This window comes from Furipterus horrens, unplaced genomic scaffold, assembly GCF_987537825.1.
Source record: "Furipterus horrens unplaced genomic scaffold, mFurHor1.1.pri manual_scaffold_3, whole genome shotgun sequence".
In the NCBI taxonomy this organism is placed as follows: domain Eukaryota; kingdom Metazoa; phylum Chordata; class Mammalia; order Chiroptera; family Furipteridae; genus Furipterus; species Furipterus horrens.
Genome location: NW_028327173.1, coordinates 138,647,120 through 138,668,548, shown reverse-complemented (window position 1 = coordinate 138,668,548; position 21,429 = coordinate 138,647,120). Strand labels below are relative to the sequence as shown.

Sequence of the window (21,429 nt, the reverse complement as noted above, 5' to 3'; positions counted from 1 at the left end):
AGTACTAATTGCTAATCACTTTCATCCTGTACTTTATAATCAACATTTTAATGCTTTCCATGTATTTGCTTAGTCTGAACCCTTACAACAACCCAATGAGGTAGGTAATAGTTCCTGTTTACATGTCAGGAATGAGATAACACTGTTAAGAGGCAAAGCCAAAATTTGACCTCAAAATCCCAACTACAATACAAACTTTTATTTAAATAAGGAAAAGAGCTATTGTACAAAATATTACTCTTTAGATGCAGCCTGCAGAGCCATAGCTATGGATGTTTAGTTATGTAAATAAGTGCTTCTATAGATTTTTAGGTTTGGAGATGATACCATCTGGATATCTTTGCTTGAACCGGGCAACCACATCAGGGTCTAGTAGGTGGATCCCGTCCAGTTGGTTCCCAAGGGTGATCCTGAAGCAATGGGGAAAGATGGAGCAAACCAAAATTCCTGGAATTAAGAGGCTTAATATTGTTAAAAAATGCATTCTTTTATTAAGACTATCATTTCATCAATTTTTCATGCCAATTCTTTTTAAGAAGACATTATTATTAGAATAGTATACAGGGTAGCAATGACTACTTAGGAATTGGGTTCAGATTCTGGTGTTAAAACAGGCAGGATCTGTATTATTTAAGGGTTAATAACTGATAGCAAACCAGGTCTACTTCACAAAGTTGCTGCCAGTGAGGATTCCTTGGATAAGAAAAATGCTAGCAGCATTGCATGTCTTTTAAAGCTCTACTAACAGGATGAAAGATGTTAAAATTGTTAACAGATTAGATTCTTAGTAACCACAAGGGGACAGATTGAAAACATCCATAGAATAACTGAGGAGTATCTTCAGCTTTTAAGAGTGGAACCTAGAGAACAGTGGTTTGAATCATAGAACCTCTGGAGTTTCTGGTGTATGTTACAGAATCCTATAAAACAGTTTAAAATACAAGCTTCAGATGGTTCCTCTGAAACCCATTTACAGAATACTGGAATTTAACGTGAAGCTCTACCAACTTCTCTCCGAGACTATCAGCAGTTTTGCCCTTGGGAGCTAGTGTGTTCTCTGGTCACCTTACCAGTTGGGTTGCACATTGTGAGGTCGTCCAAATAATTCAATCTTGCGAGTGCCAGGGGACAGTCTCTCAATCATGCCATAGATTTCGTCTGGTTTATGACTAGTGGAACGAACCTAGGAAATAAAGGGTGTAGCTACTTCTAAGTTACCCAAGAATGCAATTCTAGCCCTTTCCATTTATGTTTAAGATCCAAATGAGAGAATGTGAGACAAGAATACCCCTGACCTTAATAACTAATACCAATTAAAATGTGGAAGCCTTGGATGCCTGGGGAAGGACATACCTCCGCTACGATCACATCACAGTCCAGACCCTGGTTGAAGCCTTGGGGATTTCCTTTGACACCAACCTGCTCACCACAAAGAACAGAGTACCTTATGAAACCCAGCATTTGAACTTTTTCTCAATAAGAAACCAAAATTCCTCCTTTTGCTCCACCTAATGACTTGAACCCCACTGCTGCTTACCAAGCAGTGTTCCTTCCCATGGTTCAACCAGTGACCTGTGCGGCCAGTCCGGATGATGCGCTGCAGTTGATTTGTCTTCACCCAGATAATTTCATCTACCCGTTCATAACTGGTGCATAAGAAAGAGAACTAGAGCTTTAATCAGACCTCCACAGTTCAGGAGTAGTACCATCTACTCTACAGAGGCAAGGAATCAATCATAGGGAATACTCTGGGAGAAATAAACATTATCTCAACTCCAGCAGTTACATATTTCCCTCAAGAAAGCAACACAATGATTGCTACTTACCCCCAGAGGTTGAGACATTCTCTGCCCAGCTCCATAGCCCTAGAAAGAAATAATGGTTAAGCAGCTACTTCCATACTGTATTCTCTCTCTTCAAGGTATATATTAAATATTGTTTCAATAGACATTCAGTCAACATTTACATGCAAGACACCATTAGGGCAACACGATAGACCTAAGAATATAAAGATAAAACATAGTAGCTATTCTCAGTGGCCTTACCTTTCACAAGAAACAAATGATTTAAACAGAACTCAGGGTATAATTTGTATAAATAGGCATTAGGTCTCAGTAGAAAAAAAGGCTGACTCAATCATATATTTAATAGCAATGGCTAAAAAATCCCCAAATTTTATCCCCACCCAGTACTCACTGTACTATATCTACCCATAACTACATATCTTTGAACTGCATTACCTGCCTGTGACCCAGAGGAAGAGAAAGCCATCATCCTGCAGTACTGGTATGTTGAGCCTGCGCATCTCATCATCTGTCAGGGTCCCATAGGGCAGCTCCATGTGAATATCCCAGGGTGGGTCAGCCATCACAACTGCAAACTTGCCCAAGATACTGACGTCCAGGTAGCGGATATCACAACAGATCCACTGCATGAGGTGGTATTTGGTCATCTTCCCTTCCTCCACTCTCAGATTCATGGCCCCAGTCCCTTTTCCATTTGATTTTCCTACTCCCTTCTAAGCATATCTATCCCACTCCATTCCCGATCAGCAAGATAAGATCACTAATTATGCCCTGCTTTCTTACATGTATGGCTGCCCTATTAAGATTAAGTCCATAAGTCGAGATAAGTTTCTGAGCCGATAGGTACCTGAGGTGGGAAGAGTCGATCTGCATTGGAGTCACCGCCAACACTCTGTGTAAGAGCAAGCTCCTGGCTTGGTGTATGGTCTTTGCTCCCAGGAGCCTCAGAATCCATGCAAGCATCAATTTCATAGTGAACATATTTGCAGGTATCCATGTGAAAACATGTGTTAAGGAAAGAACAGTCACCTAATGACTCATCAGTGTGTTTATTGATGATTCGTCTGGAGAAAAAAAAAGGGAGAATGAGAATTGGTGTTCCAGAGTTAGAGCTTACAGTTCAAGTCCAAATTATTTCAAAATTTCCTATCTTTTCCCCTCTCCTAATTTTTTCTATCATTAGAGCTTCCTCCAAGAGTTTTCAGAGAAGGGGGAGGCAGGGGACATGGAAATCCATAATTCACACAGAACAAGAGTTTTAATTATTCTCTGAGCAAAGACATAACTTGCTTATGGAAGGAAGGGCTTGCTGGTTATAGCAGTATAACACTGACCTAATGAGTCCAGGGTCCTGTTTCTCCTAAGATTATCTTCCTTTCAAAGAGCTTTAACTTCCACTGGGGCTCAGAGATGCCTTGCTGTTGCAAGAAAGGGGCATTAAAAAAAACAACTTGCATTTACTTGGGAGTCAGCCTGTATTCCCTCCCACATAACACTACTTCTAGAAGTATACTTTCAGAGTCTGGAGGTCTTCATCAAACCATATTAAAACCATTTATTAGCAGGATTAAAGACATAACCCCAATGACTGGAAGCAATACGCTAAAAGGAATGACTGCTTCCAGAGACCCATCCCACCTCTCTCCCTCCCAAAAGACCTGAAGTGCAGCTTGCGACAAGGACGATCAGCATCACTGGCTTTCATGCACTCCTCTTTGGTTCCATAGTCACAGAACTCTTGCACTTGGGCTCGACCTCGTGACCGAAACTTTTCAACAATGGATTGTTCCTTGGCTGTTGTAGTATTTAATAGCTCTAGGATCTCCTGACTGACCTGTGACAAAAAGCCTTGGACTTAACAGGGTTTGTAGATAAAATTCGCCCTTAAATCACCTCTGTAAACTCTACTTGACAATAATGCCTACCAAAACCACTTATACTTATTAGGTACTGAACCAAGGCACAATGCTAAACACTTCATTGTTTAGCAACAACTCTATAAAGGAGGATAAATACTCTGGTTATCCTCACATTACAGATGAGAAGACTAAGGCTCAAGAGAAGTTAATTAACTTGTCAAATTCATCCAGTTAGAAGTAGCAAGTGGAAGAGAACTCATACGGGTCCAATATTTATATTGAGAACCACTATTCAGTTAAGTCCTGAACATCACTGATAGGTTATTTTACTTTAAGTGAAATGGTGCATAACAAAACCAATTTTACTACAGGATAATTGATATATAGAAAAGTTAAGTTCCTTGGGGGTGAGGGGGAGGTGGGCAAGGCAGGGGAGAGCAACGGGGAAAAATGGGACAATTGTAATAAAACAATAAAATTTTAAAAAGTTAAGTCCTAAGGCATCTCACCAATGTTACAACAAAATAACGCTGAAGGAAATTACTTTATTTGAGGATCTGCTGTATTGTCAACTCACATTGTTTAATAAATGTCCATAATTATTGGTCCATATGACTACCTTCCAGTAGTCATCTCCATTCATCATCTCTCTATTCCTCCTACATTTGGATTCTTCTCTTTTTTTAATATTTTATTTATTGATTTTTTTATAGAGAGGAAGGGGTTGGGGGAGAGAGAGAAGGAAGCATCAATTTATTATTCTACTCATTTATGCATTCATTGGCTGATTGTTGTATGTGTCCTGACTGGGGATCAAATATGCAACCTTGGTGTATCAGGACGATGCTCTAACCAACACAGCTACCCGACCAGGGCTGGATTCCCTTCTCTTGATCTCATGATTTTTCCAAACAGATCCATGACAAAAATTCTCTAAATCAGAACTTATCAACACTGGCATTATTGACATTTTGGGCTCAATAATTCTTTGTGTTGGAGCTGTCCTACTATGGCTATAGGATGTTTAGCAGCATTCCTTGTCTCTACCCACTAGATGCCTTTAGCACTCCCATGTTGTGACAACTGAAAATGTCTCCAGTGATTGCCATATATCCTCTGAGAGGAAGGAGGAGGACAAAATCATCTCCAGTTGAGAACCACTGCTCTCGGCCTTCAATTCTAAGAATTGCTTCCTGCCATAGAGGTAAATTCCTCTCAACGAAAGCTATAATTCAAAGTATACGTGTGAAAGCATTTCCATTTGCCCCTACCTTCTTGCTCTGTTGTTCCTTAGTAGACTGTTGGTTCAGAAGGCTTTCTATCTCCAGATCAACGTCCGAGGCAGCATGTTTCCTTGATTTTTTCGCTGACTCCTTGACTGTTTCTGAGGCTGAAGAGGCCAGACCAGAGACCAAAGAGCTAGCAAAAGCAGCTACTGTGGTCGAGTCCTGTTCTGCACGCCGCTTCTGCCCTGTGATAGTCCCTGTTACCTCGCCTGGGCCCTTCTTTTCTGCCACAGCGCCCATCATGGCAGAGAGCTTGGAATGATCAGCATAGGTCACAAGGGTAGGATGTGCATCATCTTGTAGGAGACCTCGCTTTACCTCAATCAACTCCTGAGCTGCAAACTTCTGTAGGAGGCTTTCCACTCCATCTTGAGTAGCAGGGGCATCTGGCTAGGGAAGGAGGGGAGGGCAATAAGACACTGACCATGAACTGAAGAAAAAATGTGGTAGATCCCAACCCTGTCTTATCAGGTCATTACCGTGGAAATGGCAAGACGGATGGACACAGCATCAGTGGGCAATGTTAGGGCTAGATCAGAGAGGTGGTGTAGCAACTTCTTTTCCAATTCAGGGTCTGTAGCTAATTCAGGAACAGCTGAAGCTGTACTGGGCTTAGAGCCACCAGAAGTGGGTGCAGTAGGCACTGGGCTGTCACTGCGGAAGGTTGGAGATAGTGCTGCCTCTGGATTCCGTAGATCTAGGAATGAAGGAAATAGGAACTAAAAAATGGCAACCACTGTCAGTCTATACAGTCCTCAGGAGTCAAATCCTCCAGCATTCACAGCACGCAGTTCTTTCATTTCACACAGGAAATCCTCTGATCAAATATAGCACTGGATAACTTTCCCTCAATCATATTTAAGCATTCACTACTTTGCCAGAATAATCCTCAATTTTCTGAGGATAGCTTGCCTTTTCTCTACTGGATGAGAGTTTTCCTAATTCCTTGTCTTTGCTGTGCTTCAAAGGAAATAAAATTAGCAGCATGGTAGATTTAAATGTCCATATCACCCCCATTCAAGTCACTCTAAATGACAACTGATATAATCAACCCAAATTTATAAGCCAGAAATATTTCCAACCTAAGTGTGATTAAATCTTTTTAAGGAATGGAATTGGAATTTTTATGAATTAAGGCCACAAGTCATCAGAAGGCACATCAAATAAGGTTAGAATGATGTGGCTTTTAACATCAAATACAAAAATATTTATAAAACTTTGCTGAAGCCTAGTCCACAAAATGATATTTCCTGACTGTCCGTTTAACACCTACTCTTCTAATTCATGAGCTGGGTAGCCATCATAACCTTAATAAGACTTAACTAAAATTAGGACAAAATATTACATTTGGCAAAGCCTAATATCTGTGATTTAGTTAAAATACAAATGAAATATTAAAGTCAGGACCTATCCTGGAATTCTGTTAAATTAAATATTATAAGATATACATGAGCCATTAGTTTACATTTAGAAATATTTTGGTTACTTGGAAATTTCCACTCTAATGGAACTGACTTTAGTAAAATTTGACTCAGAAATTCCAAGGACAACAGACTACACCAAACACCTTGCTGGAATAGTCACATTTTATGAAAGTAAGTTACACCCTATTTGGAAAATAGACTCCACAATTCCATATTACCTGGAAATGTTAAATAACTGACATAACTTTCTTCACCTTGCTTATGATTCCTCTATGTTCTGCTGAATCTTAAAGAGACTAGAACTCAGATGAACTGATAAAAACTCCTTGTTCTGTTTTGGCAAAGAGGTGTTATAAATATGTAAGGGTCATGGAAGCACTCTGAAGGTCAGCATGAGAAAGAGTTTGAGGGCAACTCACTTAAGCTAAAAATATGTATTAAATATACGTGACAACATTTAGGTTATTTCCTATCTTGGCTATTGGAAGTAACACTGCAGTGAATATGGCACTGCAGGTATCTCTCCAAGATCCAAGATTCTGATTTCAATTTTTTTGATATCCAGAAGTGGAATTGCTGGAGCATATGGCAATTGTATTTTTAATATTTTTTGGAACCTCCATACTGTCTTCCATAATGGCTATCCCAATTTATATTCTCATCAATAGTGAATCAGTTGTCCTTTTCTCTTAACCAGATTTGTTATCTTTTGATATTCAATAACAGCCACCCTAAGAAGTATGAGGTAATATCTCATTATGGTTTTCTTTAAGCATATTTTATTGATTATATTGTTACAGTTCTCCCAATTTCTTTTCCCTTTGCTCCCCTCTGCCAGGTACCCACCTTTCCTCCGGCAAGCCACCCCCCACCCCTTAGTTCATGTCCATGGGTCATGCATATAAGTTCTTTGGCTTTACCCTTTCCTATATCACTCTTAACATCCCCCTATTTTGTACTTACCAATTATGCTTAATCCCTGCACTATTTCCCCCTTTTTCCCCTTCCCCCTCCCAGCTGATACCCCTCCAAATGCTCCCCATACCTATGATTCTGTTTGTGTTCTAGTTGTTTGCTTAGTTTGCTTCTGTTTTTATTTTTTAGATTCTATTGCTGATAGTTATTGAGTTTGTTGTCATTTTAATGTTCGTAGTTTTGATCTTCTTTTTCTTAAGTAACTCCCTGTGACATTTCATATAAGGGCTTGGTGATGATGAACTCCTTTAGCATTCTACCTTGTCTGGGAAGCACTTTATCTGCCCTTCCATTCTAAATAATAGCTTTGCTGGATACAGTAATCTTGGTTGCAGCTCCTTGCTTTTCATCACATTGAATACTTCTTACCAACCCCTTCTTGCTTGCAAAGTTTCTTTTGAGAAATCAGCTGACAGTCTTATAAGAAGCCCTTTGTAGGTAACTCTCTGCTTTTCTGTTGCTGCTTTTAAGAATCTCTCTTTATCTTTCACCTTTGGCATTTTAATTATGATGTGTCTTGGTGTGGGCCTCTTTGGGTTGATCTTTTCAGGACTCTCTGTGCTTCCTGGACTTGTATGTCTATTTCTTTTGCCAAATGAAGAAAATTTTCCTTCATTACTTTTTTAAATAAGTTTTCAATTTCTTGCTCTTCCTCTTCTCCTTCTGGCACCCCCATGATTCAGATGTTGGTATGTTTAAAGTTGTCCCTGAGGCTCCTAAGGCTGTTCTTGTTATTTTTTTAATTCTTGTTTCCTTCTGTACTGAGTGACTGTTTATTTCTTCCTTATATTCCAAATCATTGATTTTAACCCTGGTTTCCTTCCCTTCACCACTGGTTTCGTGTGAATTTTCCTTAGTTTTACTTGGCAGAGCCTTTATTTCTTCCCTTATGCATTTGTCATATTTAGTCTTATCTGTCAAGTCTGTGAGCATCGTTATCACCAGCATTTTGAACTTTGCATCTGTGAGGTTGGCTATCTCCTTGTCACTCAGTTCTTGCACTGGAACCTTGACCTGCTCTCTCTTTTGGGCCATACTTCTCTGTCTCTTCAATTTGTGTTTGCCTCTGGGTCTTAGGTACAGGTGTCACACCTGTTACATTTGTAAGGGGTGGAGCCTTAGGTGTGCACCAGTATAGGGCGACCTGTTTCACCATGTTGTGTGCTGTATGTAGGGGAGGGGTCTAAGAGGGAACAATGCCGCTTGCTCAGCACTCATCCCTTTTCCAGGCACTTCTCCCACTTCCCATATGTGACTGGCGCCCCTCTAGCTGCTGCTTGGTGATGGTTCACAAAGTGGGTGGGTTTGCAGGCATTCTAGGACTTTGGGGGCCCTCTATACAAGTGGACTCTGCTGAGAGACTGGCAGTTTCTCTGCCCCAATCCCCACTGGTTTTCAAGTTAGAAGCAACGAGGCTTTATTTTCCTGGCACTGGAACTGTGAGCCGCATGTTCTGTTCTAGGGCTGGGATTGCTCCCCAGGTTTCCCTCACTACTTTTAAAATGTATGATTGCACTGCCACCGGCCACAGCCACTGCCCTGCTGCTGCTGCCACCATGACACGGTGTTCTCTCCACCCTGGCTCCGCCCCTCATACCTATCTGGATGAGTATTCTTTATTTCTTTGTTGGACTTCCATGTAGTTTGATTTTCTGGTACTTCTGGTTGTTTTTTTACTTTTGAAGTAGTTGTAATTCCTTCTTAGTTGTGGAGGGAGACTCGGCATGTCTACCTATGCCTCCATCTTGGCTGGATCCTGAATTCTGCCATTATGGTTTTGATTAGCATTTCCCTAATGATTAGTGATGGAGAACATCTTTTCATATACCTGCTGACCTTCTATTTATATGTCTTCTTTAAAGACCTATTACAAAATGATTTTGTTTCTTGCCCATGTAACTTAAAAGAAAACAGTGTGTCATTGATTAAAATGCCAAATTATTCCATGACTTCAAATTTTCAATCAGTGCTTCAAAACATTCTTATTAATGTAATCTAATGAAAATTCTGTTTGGAAACATACTTATTCACTACCATATTACTTTTCATTTCTGCCACACACACACACATACACATACACACATACACACACACACACACACACACACACACAAATGGCTAGCTACTGAGACACCTGGCTTAAATATGCAATAATACCACCTTATTTCTTGATAAACATTTTCTCTATTAACTTAATTTCAAATGAAGTCAGGAGCTAACAGTTCAAAGACAAAAAAAAAAGAACCCATTTGACACTGTTATATCTGCTATTATATTTAAAATAACAATATATAAATTTGATTAGATGTTAATGTTCTCAATTTCTTTCCTACCCACTTTTCATGCAAATGTTATTTGCTATTTCTAAAACAGACACTTTTTAAAATCTAGACTTTATACAGCTTGTCAAACATTATCTCAGTGAGATAAAAACACTGATTTCGCTCCAGGTTTAGTGTCAATAAACTGAAAATGTGTTTTAAGATATTAAATTTATTAGGGTATCAGTTAATAATATTATATGACTCAGGTGTACAACTTTATAATACAAGATCTGTATAGTCCATTGTGTGTTAAAGAAAATGTGTTTTTGTAATTAATATACTGATACTATTGAGGATTTAATCACATAAACATTTTACTTTCTCCAGTTAGTGACCAAATTTAAATGTTCTTTGAGTAATGTATAATTTTTCTTAAACTAAGCAAGAAGCCTATAAAATGAAGCACTTAAACATTTCTAATCTCTAGAACTAGATATTGACTTTTTTTCTCTTTTGCAATTTGACTAACCACCTGTTTTAATACTGCTCTTTAAAAAAAACAACAACATCCTGGCTGGTGTGGCTCAGTGGATTGAATGCCAGCCTACAAACCAAAAGGTTGCCAGTTTGATTCCTGCTCAGGGCACGTGCCTGGGTTGCGGGCCAGGTCCCCAGCGGGGGACATGTGAGAGGCAACTTATCAATGTATTTACTGCCCATGGATGTTTCTCCTCCTCTACTTCTCCCTCCTTTCTCTAAAAATAATGAATAAAATCTTTAAAAATAAACAACCAGGTGATGTGATTCTGGTTATAAATCCTTGTTAGTAACACTTCCTGGGAGTTTTCTTTTCATCACAATTGGGACACTGGAGTTCAAAATATCTCTTTTAAGGTTATTGGGAGAAGAAGGATCATGTTAAATGTTGCAAACAAAATTTAAGCTAATTAATGCAACTGCTATTTATGAATGGGCTTTAGCAACTCTGAATTCCATGAAGTCACATGCAAATTTTTGCACGTATGGGTGTACACAAATAACAATATGTATGTATATATACATCTGGGGAAAATATTACAATGTTTTATCATTCTTAAAGTGGGTTAATGTACATAACATGAATAACAACAGCTGGGTCGAATTCCTTCAAAAAGTATTTGTTCATTATTAATTCAATATATTTATTGAATATCTCCACTATGCTGGCAACTATCTTGGCCCTCTGCTTATAATCTAAAGAAAATTGTATGTGTTGTGTTCAGCAAAGTAATACATAATACTGGATTTCATTCTTCAGTTAAGAGGTTCAAGGCATATAAAGAAAGTATTAGCTTCAAGATATAAAAATATGGTCAGTCCACTAATTTGCTGACTCCTATAATATATCAACATCTTCATGCAATCTTCACTTTCATTGATGAAGTATATTGAGCAGTTCACATATTAACCATGTGCTAAGTTTGGCCAAGCCTATTTTGTTTCAATTAAAGACTTACTAAAAGGAATAATCTTCATTTCAAAAAGCTGTACTTTATGGAAAACAGTATAGTGGTTCCTCAAAAACTGAAAATAGAATTACAATTATGCCCCACTTTTTGTTTTAAATCCTCACCCAGGGATATGTTTATTAATTTGAGAGACAGAAAAACATCATGTGAAAGACACACATTGACTGGTTGCCTCCTGTACACACCCCAACTGGGAATCAAACCTATAATCTAGGTATGTACCCTAATGGAGGATCAAACCCAAACTTTTGGTGTAAAAGAGGATGCTCCAATCAACTGAGCCACCTAGCCAGTGCTGCCCTGCTTTTTGAATGTTTGCTTTACGCCACTTGGCTTTTATGAAAGACCTACATTAGTACTTGTTTTTGCTAACTAAAAGAAATCCAAAGAGGATTTCTGCTTCTATGAAAAAAGGCAAAAAGTGAACGTAGCATGATATATCCTAAGGTAACTGCTTCTTCACTTCAAGCCATTTCATCTTATAAAAGACTTCATAGGAACATACTACTTTTGGATAATGGAGAAACCTGTACCATATGAGACAGCATTTCCACTTCTGGGTATGTACCTCCAAATTTGAAAAACATCTCAAAAAGATATTTGTACACCCATTTTGACAGTAGTATTATTCACAATCACCAAAGGTAGAAGCAACCAAGTGTCTACCAATAACTAAGTGGAGTTTTTAAATGTGGTATAAACATACAATGGAATATCATTCAGCCTTAAAAAGGAAATTCTGACATATACAACATGGACAAACCTTAATGACACTATGCTAAATGAAATAAGCCAGTCATAAAAAGACAAATACTTTACGATTCCATTTATAGCTATCCATAGTAGTCAAACTGATAGTCACAGAAAGTAGGATGGTGAGTTGCCACAAACTATGAGGAAGGGAGAATAGGGAGTTAATAGGTACAAAGTTTCAGTTTGCAAAATAAAGGTTTTTTTTTAATGTTTATATTTTATTTTATTAAGTTTTAGAATATATTTCTCAATGTTTTAAATTATTTTCCTATTACAGTGGTCCCATTTCCCTCCCCATTTCTCTCCCCTGTCCTGCCCACCTCCTCGTCTCCCACAGTCATTCCCCACCCTATTGTCCATGTCCATGAGTCATTTATACTTGTTCCTTGAATAGACCCTTCCCCTTCTGTCCCCCCTTTACCTCTACCCCAACCCCTCTGGTAACTGTTGGTCTGTTCCTTGTTTACGAAAAATTTCTGAAGATTGGTCGCCCGATGATGGGGCTATACTTCAAACTACAGAACTGCATACTTAAAAATGGCTGATAGTAAATTTTGTATTATGCATATTTTGACAAAATTTTTGAAAAGTTGTACTTTAAAAATGACAAGTTAACAAAGGTCTTCCAATGATTCTTTGGCCACACTATATTGCATTCATTAATGACAATGAATACATTTTAGTCATTTAATATCCTTGGCTTTTAACATTGAACTCGTAGTAAATAATTAAGCATATTTCAGTAATGCTATAAAAACCAGTGTGGTAGGAAAATTTTTATTTCCCGTGAGAAAAAAAACAAAAAAAACAAAACTGGCCCTCGCTGGTGTGGCCCGGTGGATTGAGCACTGCCTGCAAACCATATATTATTAAGTTGGATATACAAGTCAAGAGGTATTTATATCCAAAAATAAAAATTACATTCAAGGGAGAATACCATTTCATCAAAACTATTAAACATGACTTCTGGCCAAGATGGAGGCATAAATACACACACTGTATCTCCTAACAACTAAGAAGGAATTTACAACCACTTTAAAACTAAAAAAAAAAACAAAAAACAGAAAATGGAAACTACAGGAAAGGTCAGCAAAGAAATAAAGAAGAAATAATCAGCCAGAAAGGTAGGCGGGGCCTAGATGGGACAAAGAGAAAGAGGAGTGTAACAGCAGTCATAGGGGTGGTGCTTGGCGGGTGCATGGCTGGTGGGTGCGTCTAGCAGTACAGAGACTGTAGCTGTGGCGAAAAACAGTCATACAGCTTAAATTCGAGAAGTGATCCCAGCCCTAGACCAGACCAGGTAGCTTGCAGATCCAGCGCCAGGGAAAATAGAGCTACATTGCTTCTGACTGTAAAAGCCAGTGGGGGTTGCAGCAGAGGAAGAAGATACCAATCTCGAAAAGTAGGCAGCTTGCTTAGTACAGGAAGGGGGAGAAGTGTCTGGAAAAGCAGCAGCAACCGGCACTGTTCCCTCTCAAACAGCCACCCGACACACACACAGTGCCAAAATGCAGTGAAACAAGTCACCAGCACTAACAAATACCTACGTTCTACCCCCTATAACACAGAAGGTACCACAGCCCTATCCAAATCAGAGAGGTAAACACAGAAAGCTGTCAAGATGAGGAGACAGAGAAGTAAGGCTCAGAATTGGGGGTAGATCAAGGTCCCAGTGACACAACCAAGCAATGAGCAGATAAGGAACTAAACAGATGAGGAGAAAGCTAATCTAACAGATGTACAGTTTAAGGCACTGGTAATAAAGATGCTCACAGACTTGATAGAAAAGATTAAACAGGATGGGGAAAGAATGAACGCTATCCTGGATGAAATGAAGAAAAATCCACACGAACAAATTGTGAAGGAAAGGAAACTGGGTTCAATTCAACAAACTGGAACATAAGGGAGAAATAAACAGTCAACCAGTACAGAAGAAGGAAATGAGAATTGAAAAAAATGAGGAGAGGCTTAGAAACCTCTGGGATACCTTTAAACGTGCCAACATCCGAATCATAGGGTTGCCAGAAGGTGAAGAGGGAGAGCAAGAAGTTGAAACATTATGTGAAAAAATAATGAAAGAAAAGTTTCCTAATTTGGTGAAGTAAATAGACATACAAGTCCAGGAAGCATAGAGTCCCAAACAAGCTAGACCAGTGGTTCTCAACCTTCCTAATGCTGCGACCCTTTAATACAGTTCCTCATGTTGTGGTGACCCCCAAACATAAAATTATTTTCGTTGTTACTTCATAACTGTAATTTTGCTACTGTTATGAATCATAATGTAAATATCTGAGATGCAGGATGTATTTTCATTGTTACAAACTGAACATAAACCATAGTGATTAATCACAAAAACAATATGTAATTATGTATGTGTTTTCTGACGGTCTTAGGCAACCCTGTGAAAGGGTCGTTCGACCCCTAAAGGGGTCGCGACCCACAGGTTGAGAACCACCGAGCTAGACCCAAAGAGGATCACACCAAGACACATAATAAAATGCCAAAGGTTAAAGATAAAGAGAGAATCTTAAAAGCAGCAGGAGAAAAGGAGAAGAGTTTCCTACAAAGGGGTCCCTATAAGACTATTAGCTGACTTCTCAAAAGAAACTTTGCAGGCAAGAAGGGACTGGCAAGAAGTATTCAAAGTGTTGAAAAGCAAGGACCTACAATCAAGATTACTCTATTCAGCAAAGCTATCATTTAGAATGGAAGGGCATATAATGGCTTCCCAGACAAGGTAAAACGCTAAAGGAGTTCATTATCACTAAGCCCTTATTATATGAAATGTTAAAGGGACTTTTTAAGAAAAAGAAGATCAAAACTATAAACTTAAAAATGAAAACAGTATCACAACTATCAACAACAGAAGCTAAGGAATGGAAACAAAGGCAAACTAAGCAGACAACCAGAGTGGGAACAGAATCACAGGTATGGGGAGCATGGCAGGGGGGTGAGGTCAGCTGGGAGGGGAAAGGGGGGAGAGGAAGGGAAATGGTGCAGAAATTAAGAAGCATAGTAGGAGGGTGCAGAATGGACAGGATGTTGAGAAGAGATTATATGCATGACCCATGGATATGAATTAAGAGGGGGCTGGTGGGGAGGTGTTGATGGGTGGAGGGGAGCAAAGGGAAAAGAAGTTGGAACAACTGTAACAGTATAATCAATAAAACACACAAAATAAGTAAATAAATTTCAAAAAATATAAAAAAAAATTATTAAACGTGCTTAGGAAGGGCCTGGATGAAACTGAGGATCTAGTGAGTAGGTCTCCACATGGTACAAGTTTGATTAACACCAAAGTGTGGCTAGTACCATGAAAAAGTGATGTGAAAGTTAAAATGACCAAGACCAATTAGAATCATCCATCTAAAGAATATGAATTTAGAAATGAAGAAGTGTAAAGAAGTTTGGCGAGGAATGATTATAACCAAAAACAAACAAAACTACAGATGTCATCTGTCACAAAAATGACAAAGACAAAGCTGGGTACAAAGTAGTCAATGATATAGTACATTGGTATCATGTTTCAAAAAACTTCTGTAGATCACTTTGTTAAAGGAAACAACTACTTGAATCCTCAGCTCCCCTTTTCAAATTGCCACTGGTGAAAAGAAAACAAAAATTTCCATACTAAAATTTAAAATCTATCCCTAGAAGAAATGCACTTACACAGGCTATCACTTCTTTCTACACTGCAAGAGTCCCAGGAGACTTAAAGTGAAAAACTATCTGTGTAGAAAATATTGGGGGGTGATTAACAGAACAAGATACATACATTACCTCTTACTGAAATATGTACATTGAAAACTTAATAACCTAATGTCCCAAAGTAGTAGCTGGTGAGTTTCTAGTTATAATAAGAATGGAACTATTAGCCCTGCTTATTTTTTGCTGATTGAGAAGCTCACCAAGATGGTCCACATCCCACTATTGCTTTCCTACTGCCCACATGAAGGACCTCCGTAATAGGCTCCATAGAACAGAAGTTTCTAGCACATCTCTCAAATATTACCCAGTACAATCTGTTTTGCCACAATGTACTTATTCAATACTAATCAGTTCATATGCAATTAGTAAATAAGGGAATGTCAGAATAACACAAAAATCCTGTTAGTTCAGCCCTAACCCATGTGGCTCAGTTGGCTGGGTGTGGTTCCCCAAAGTGAGGGGTCCCTGGTTAGATTCCCAGTCAGGGCACATGCCTGGGTTGCGAGTTTGGTCCCTAGTCTGGGCGTGTTAAGAGAGGCAACAGATGGATGTTTCTCTCCCTCTCTTTCTCCGTCTCTTCCCCTCTCTCTAAAAATAAATAAATAAAATCTTAAAAAAAAACTTGTTGGGCCCTCTTCCGGCCAAGATGGAGGCCTAGACAGACAGGCTGCATCTCCCTCCACAACTAAGAAGGAATACAACTACCTCAAAACTAGAGACAACCAGAATTTCCAGAAAATCGAGCTGCATGGAAGTCCAACTAACAAAGATATGAAGAAAAAATACTCATCGAGACAGGTAGAAGGGGCAGCGAGAACACGGTGTGGTGGTAGCAGCAGCGGTGGCAGTGGCAGGCCAGCAGAAAACACAGTCAAATATTTAAAAAAGCCAAGAGGGACACCTGGGGAGCACACCCAGCACCAGACCAGATCATACAACTCACAGTTCCAGCACTGGGGACAATAAAGTCTCATTGTTTCTGACTGTGCAAACCAGTTGGGGGCTGGGGCAAAGGCAGAAACTGCCGGTCTCTCAGCAGAGTCCGCTTGTTTAAAGGACCCCCACAGTCCTAGAAAGTCCATAGACACACCCACACTAGGAACAGCAGCCAGGGCAACAGCCAGAGAGGCACCAGGTCCATACGGAAGTGTAAGAAGTGTCTGGAAAAGGGACGAGTGCTGGGCAATTGGCATTGTTCCCTCTCAGACCCCTCCCCCACATACAGCGCCATAACGTGGTGAAACAGGTCGCCCTGTACTAACAAATACCTACAGCTCCGCCCTTTACAACGTTACAGGTGCAATACCTCTACCTAAAACACAGAGGCAAACAAACACAGGAGCCTGTCAAGATGAGGAAACACAGAAGTATGGCCCAAAAGAGGGAACAAATCCAGGTTCCATTGGGAGAGCTAAGCGATGAGGACATAGCCAACCTAACAAACGAGGAGATAATCAACCTGACAGATGCAGACTTCAAAACACTGGTGATAAAGATGTTCAGACTTGATAGATATGCTTAAGTATGGCAGACACATAAGGGAAGAAGTGAAGCCTATGCTAAATGAAACAAAGGGAAATCCACACAAAACCAATGGTGAAGAGAAGAAAACGGGGGTTCAAATCAATGATTTGGAATATAAGGGAAAAGAAAATGGTCAATCAGTACAGAAGGAGGAAACAATAATTGAAAAAAAATGAGGAGAGGCTCAGGAACCTCTGTGACAACTTTAAACGTGCCCACATCCGAATCACAGGGGTGCCAGAAGGAGAAGTGCAAGAAATCAAAAGCTTATGTGAAAAAATAATGAAGGAAAACTTCCCAAATTTGGCGAAGGATACAGACATACAAGTACAGGAAGTACAGAGTCCCAAACAAGCTAGAACCAAAGAGGACCACAACAAGGCACATCATAATTAAAATGCCAAAGGTTCAAGATAAACAGAGAACCTTAAAAGCAACAGGAGAAAAGAAGAGAGTTATTTACAAAGGGGTCCCTGTAAGACTATCAGCTGATTTCTCAAAAGAAACTTTGCAGGCAGGAAGGGACTGGCAAGAAGTATTCAATGTGATGAAAAGCAAGGACCTACAATCAAGATTACTCTATTCAGCAAAGCTATCATTTAGCTGGAAGGGCAGATGAAGTCCTTCCCAGACAAGGTAAAGCTAAAGGAGCTCATCATCACCAAGCCATTATTATATGAAATGTCACAGGGAGTTATTTAAGAAAGAGAAGATCAAAACTATGAACATTAAAATGACAACAAACTCACAACTATCAACAACTGAATCTAAAAAATAAAAACAAAATCCAACTAAGCAAACAACTAGAACACGAACAGAATCATAGGGATGGGTATTATTTGGAGGGTTATCAGCTGGGAGGGGGGAGGAGGAGAAATGGGGGAATGGTGCAGGGATTAAGAAGCATAATTGGTTGGTACAAAACAGACAGGGGGAAGTTAAGAATAATATAGAAAAGGATGAAGCCAAAGAACTTATATGCACGAGCCATGGACATGAACTAAGGGGAATGGGGTTGCTGGAGGGAAGGGGAGTACTGGGAAGAGAGGAACTAAGCGAAAGGAAATTGAGACAACTGTAAGAACATAATCAGTAAAATATACTTAAAAGAAACTTGTTGGTTCACACATGATTTTTCTCATCATGTTAATGTTCTCAAGTGGTCAGGGGCAAATATTCTAATAGTTAAAGAAAAAAATTGGCAATATATGAATCCCTTAAGAAAAAAAGATCAAAATCCTACAGAAATGCCTTTTTAAAGAATTAAGTGAGTGATTTGATAGCTTCCGTAAGTGCTATACTTTGCACTATGTTAAGCTATCTGGGAAGCTAGACTAGATGAGTAGGAGCCCCAGGGTATAAGCTGTGTGGATGGAATGACTTTAATTATAGATCAAAACACCAATGGAAATGTATGCTAACATTTTTAGCAGAATATTTATTATAAGAGCTCTTAAACTTATTTCTTCTATAAATTTTATTTTAACTTTTTAAAGATTTTACTTTTTTTTTCTTTTAGAAAGATGAATTTGCTGTTCCACTTATTCATAAAGTCACCGATTGATTCTTGTATGGCACCTGACCGAGGACTGAACGCAGAACCTTGGCATATCTAGAGGATGCTGTAACCAGCTAAACTATCTGGCCAGGGCTTAATTTTTTTTTTTCTAATTACTTTTTTATTGACTAGATTGTGGTGACATTGGTTAATAAAATTGTATAGGTTTCAGGTGTATTTGTGTGTTCACCACCCTAGTGCAGCAATTTTTAATGCAGGCTTTTGCAGAAAACAAAGTTTTTCAAGAACACACACCCACACACACTTATGTATAGCAGAAGCACTTCTAATCAGATCCTTTCAGAGTGCTATTCTTAAAAAGGTTTATGAAATACCTAAGCCCAGTAAGATGAGTCTATGATAAATTGAGAAGCAATTGGGAGCCCTGGCCCACTAGCTCAGTTAGTTAAGAGCATCGTCCCCATACACTGAGGTTGCAGATTTGATCCCAGTCAGGGTACATACAAGAGTCAATAATTTTATTTTTTAAGGCAATTGGGTATTTGTCTAAGATAGTGATAAAATTGCTGTATTTTTTATCTAAAATTGATATGCATAAATAAAAAGTATCAGAAACAGAGGAAACCAAAAAATAAGAAAAGGAAAAAAAAAGAAAATTGGATCTACAAGAGGTCAAAGAAACTGAAGTTTATATATCAAGAAAAAAAATTATTTCTCTTGGGTAATTTAGTAACTTTTCCAATGTTTGATTACTAATTAATCCCTGACCATATGACTTGCACTTCTTCCTGACCTTCTTTTTAATTATCTAAGTTCTAGATAGCCCTCAAAACCAAATTCCAAGTGTCAACTCCACCATAATGCTTTCACTGACTAAACTAACTTTTGTAACCACTCCTTTCACTGTACTCATTGTGGACTCGTACATTTGGCATTTTACATGCATATTATATTTGACTTTTTATAAACATCAATCCTTTATCCCCTACTAAATTTCAAACTCCTTCAGAGCAGGGTCAATGTCATACTTATTTTTGTCTAACTAGGCTCATGCATGCTGTAGAAATGCAATAGGTATTTATTTATTTACTATGGTGTGAGAGTCCTGCCAGGGTATACTCTAGTACCAGGGGCCAGAATATGTGCATGGACCTGAAACTTAAGATTTACTGATGGATTCGATAAACCAAGAAACACAGGAACAAGTTACCACAATAGTGGTAAAGAGATTTACTCTTTTTATAGATCTTTATCATTGATTTGCCTTATATAATTCAGGGATTGTGGTGGGTAGGATTTGAAAATCTTTTGAAGTTCCTTGTTTAATACTGCGACACAGGGGGTGGTAAGGAGGGATATTAAAAAAAGAAAAAAAACACAATGATTTCAGATTCCTGCTCGGTATATAAAGGATTGAAACAATGTCAGGTCCTCAACTCATTTAGCAACAATGAGTGCCAACTCTGCGAGGGCCACTGAAACGGGCACTCCGTAGATATGAAGGTTCAGTGCTTCCTCTCACGCTGCCCACAGTCGCAAAGAAAAGCGTATTATAAACCAGCACCAGAACCGAGGGGAGAACAAATCGCCACGGGAGCAACAACAAAAGAGGACTTGCTGGTTCAAGGACCGAAGCTGAGGGGCCTAGGAAAGGCGACGTTCCTGGAGACTTAAGAGGAATCGCCCTGAGGACCGGGATGTGGCCCCGGCGTTAGTCTCGGGTCAGCGAACGGACAGAACGAAGGCCCGGGGTGGGGAGGAACCTCGACTACACTTGCAGGAAGGCGAAGCGTCTGTGCTGCTGAAAGGAGAAAGAGAAAACTACTGCAAGAGGCGTTTAAAAAAAAAAAAAAAGAAGCTGTCTGGAGAAGGGCGTGGACTCGGGAGCTTTTTCTCCAGGGTTCCCTCCCTCCCACCTACCGCGGTTAAGCACAGACTGAGACCCGAGCCTCACCCAAGTGCCCCGAGTCCTGCTTTCGCCTCCGCTGCAGCCTCTCCCGCAGTGAGTCCAGTTGCTTCTTGTGGGCCTGAATAGAGCTCCACGTGTCCGACATCCTAGTCTCCTACTCGGGACAAGTCTCGAATCAGCCGCGGCGGGCTAGCACCTCCCAGCTGGAGCTCCGGAAAACGATCCGACTTTCACACGGACTCCTCAAGGCTAACCGGAAAGTGACCCGGCAGGTGAGCCGGACGGCAAAGCCACTTCCGGTTTTGCGCTCGCTTTGACTCTGAAACAGGAGCCATCTTAGGTGTTGGCAAGATGGAGGGTGTTTTTTTGTTTCGCACTCTTTCATGCTTAAGGGTTCAATGAGACTGTGGTTACCATGTTGGTGCCTGGCAGAACGGCCATGTTGCTTATAGGCGCGCACGTGGCCATGTTGAATATAAGAAGATGAGTCCTCAGAGGTGTTGGGAAGACAGTATAGAACAGCACTTGTAGTAAAGATGTTTAAAGTGAGGGATCACTGCCCTGACTGGTGTGGCTAACTTGGTTGGACGTCCTTCAGCAAAGTGAAAAGTTGCTGGTTCAATTCCTGGTCAGGGCAAATGCCTAGGTTGTGGGTTTGGTCCCTGGTTGGGGTGCATACAGAGGTGACACATGTTTCTCTCCCTCTCTGTCTCCCTTCCTCCCTTCCCCTTTCTCTATGGAGGATTACTAATTCTCACGACAGTTTGATCCATACCTTTTCCCCTGAAGGTGATGTGGGTTTATGTTCCCATGCAAGGCAGGATAGTAAGAAGCTATGTAAATTCCTTGGCAAGTGGATTAGGGCAACTGAAACAGATGGCTGAACAAACTGGCC

General features: G+C 39.7%; 1 protein-coding gene across 1 annotated transcript; it reads right to left on the bottom strand.

The window, feature by feature from the left end:
- Positions 1–184: 184 nt before the first annotated feature.
- On the bottom strand, positions 185–20,812 carry METTL3 (methyltransferase 3, N6-adenosine-methyltransferase complex catalytic subunit). Its single transcript, XM_090270308.1, has 11 exons — positions 20,580–20,812; positions 5,430–5,647; positions 4,936–5,340; positions 3,464–3,639; positions 2,653–2,869; positions 2,241–2,428; positions 1,827–1,865; positions 1,538–1,646; positions 1,354–1,419; positions 1,071–1,183; positions 185–410 (listed from the first exon to the last, which is right to left on the bottom strand). The coding sequence occupies exons 1-11, from the start codon at positions 20,677–20,679 to the stop codon at positions 299–301; spliced, it is 1,743 nt and encodes a 580-aa protein (XP_090126434.1). The 5' UTR covers positions 20,680–20,812; the 3' UTR covers positions 185–298.
- Between the last annotated feature and the right edge of the window lie 617 nt (positions 20,813–21,429).

Bases quoted from the DNA above. Each gene is read 5' to 3' on its own strand.
- METTL3 (XM_090270308.1), bottom strand. From the start codon at position 20,679: ATGTCGGACACGTGGAGCTCTATTCAGGCCCACAAGAAGCAACTGGAC. The intron at 2,429-2,652 runs GTACCTATCGGC...CACCTCATGCAG, and splicing joins ATCGACTCTTCCCACCTCAG to TGGATCTGTTGTGATATCCG. The intron at 1,647-1,826 runs GTAAGTAGCAAT...CTTATGCACCAG, and splicing joins GAATGTCTCAACCTCTGGGG to TTATGAACGGGTAGATGAAA.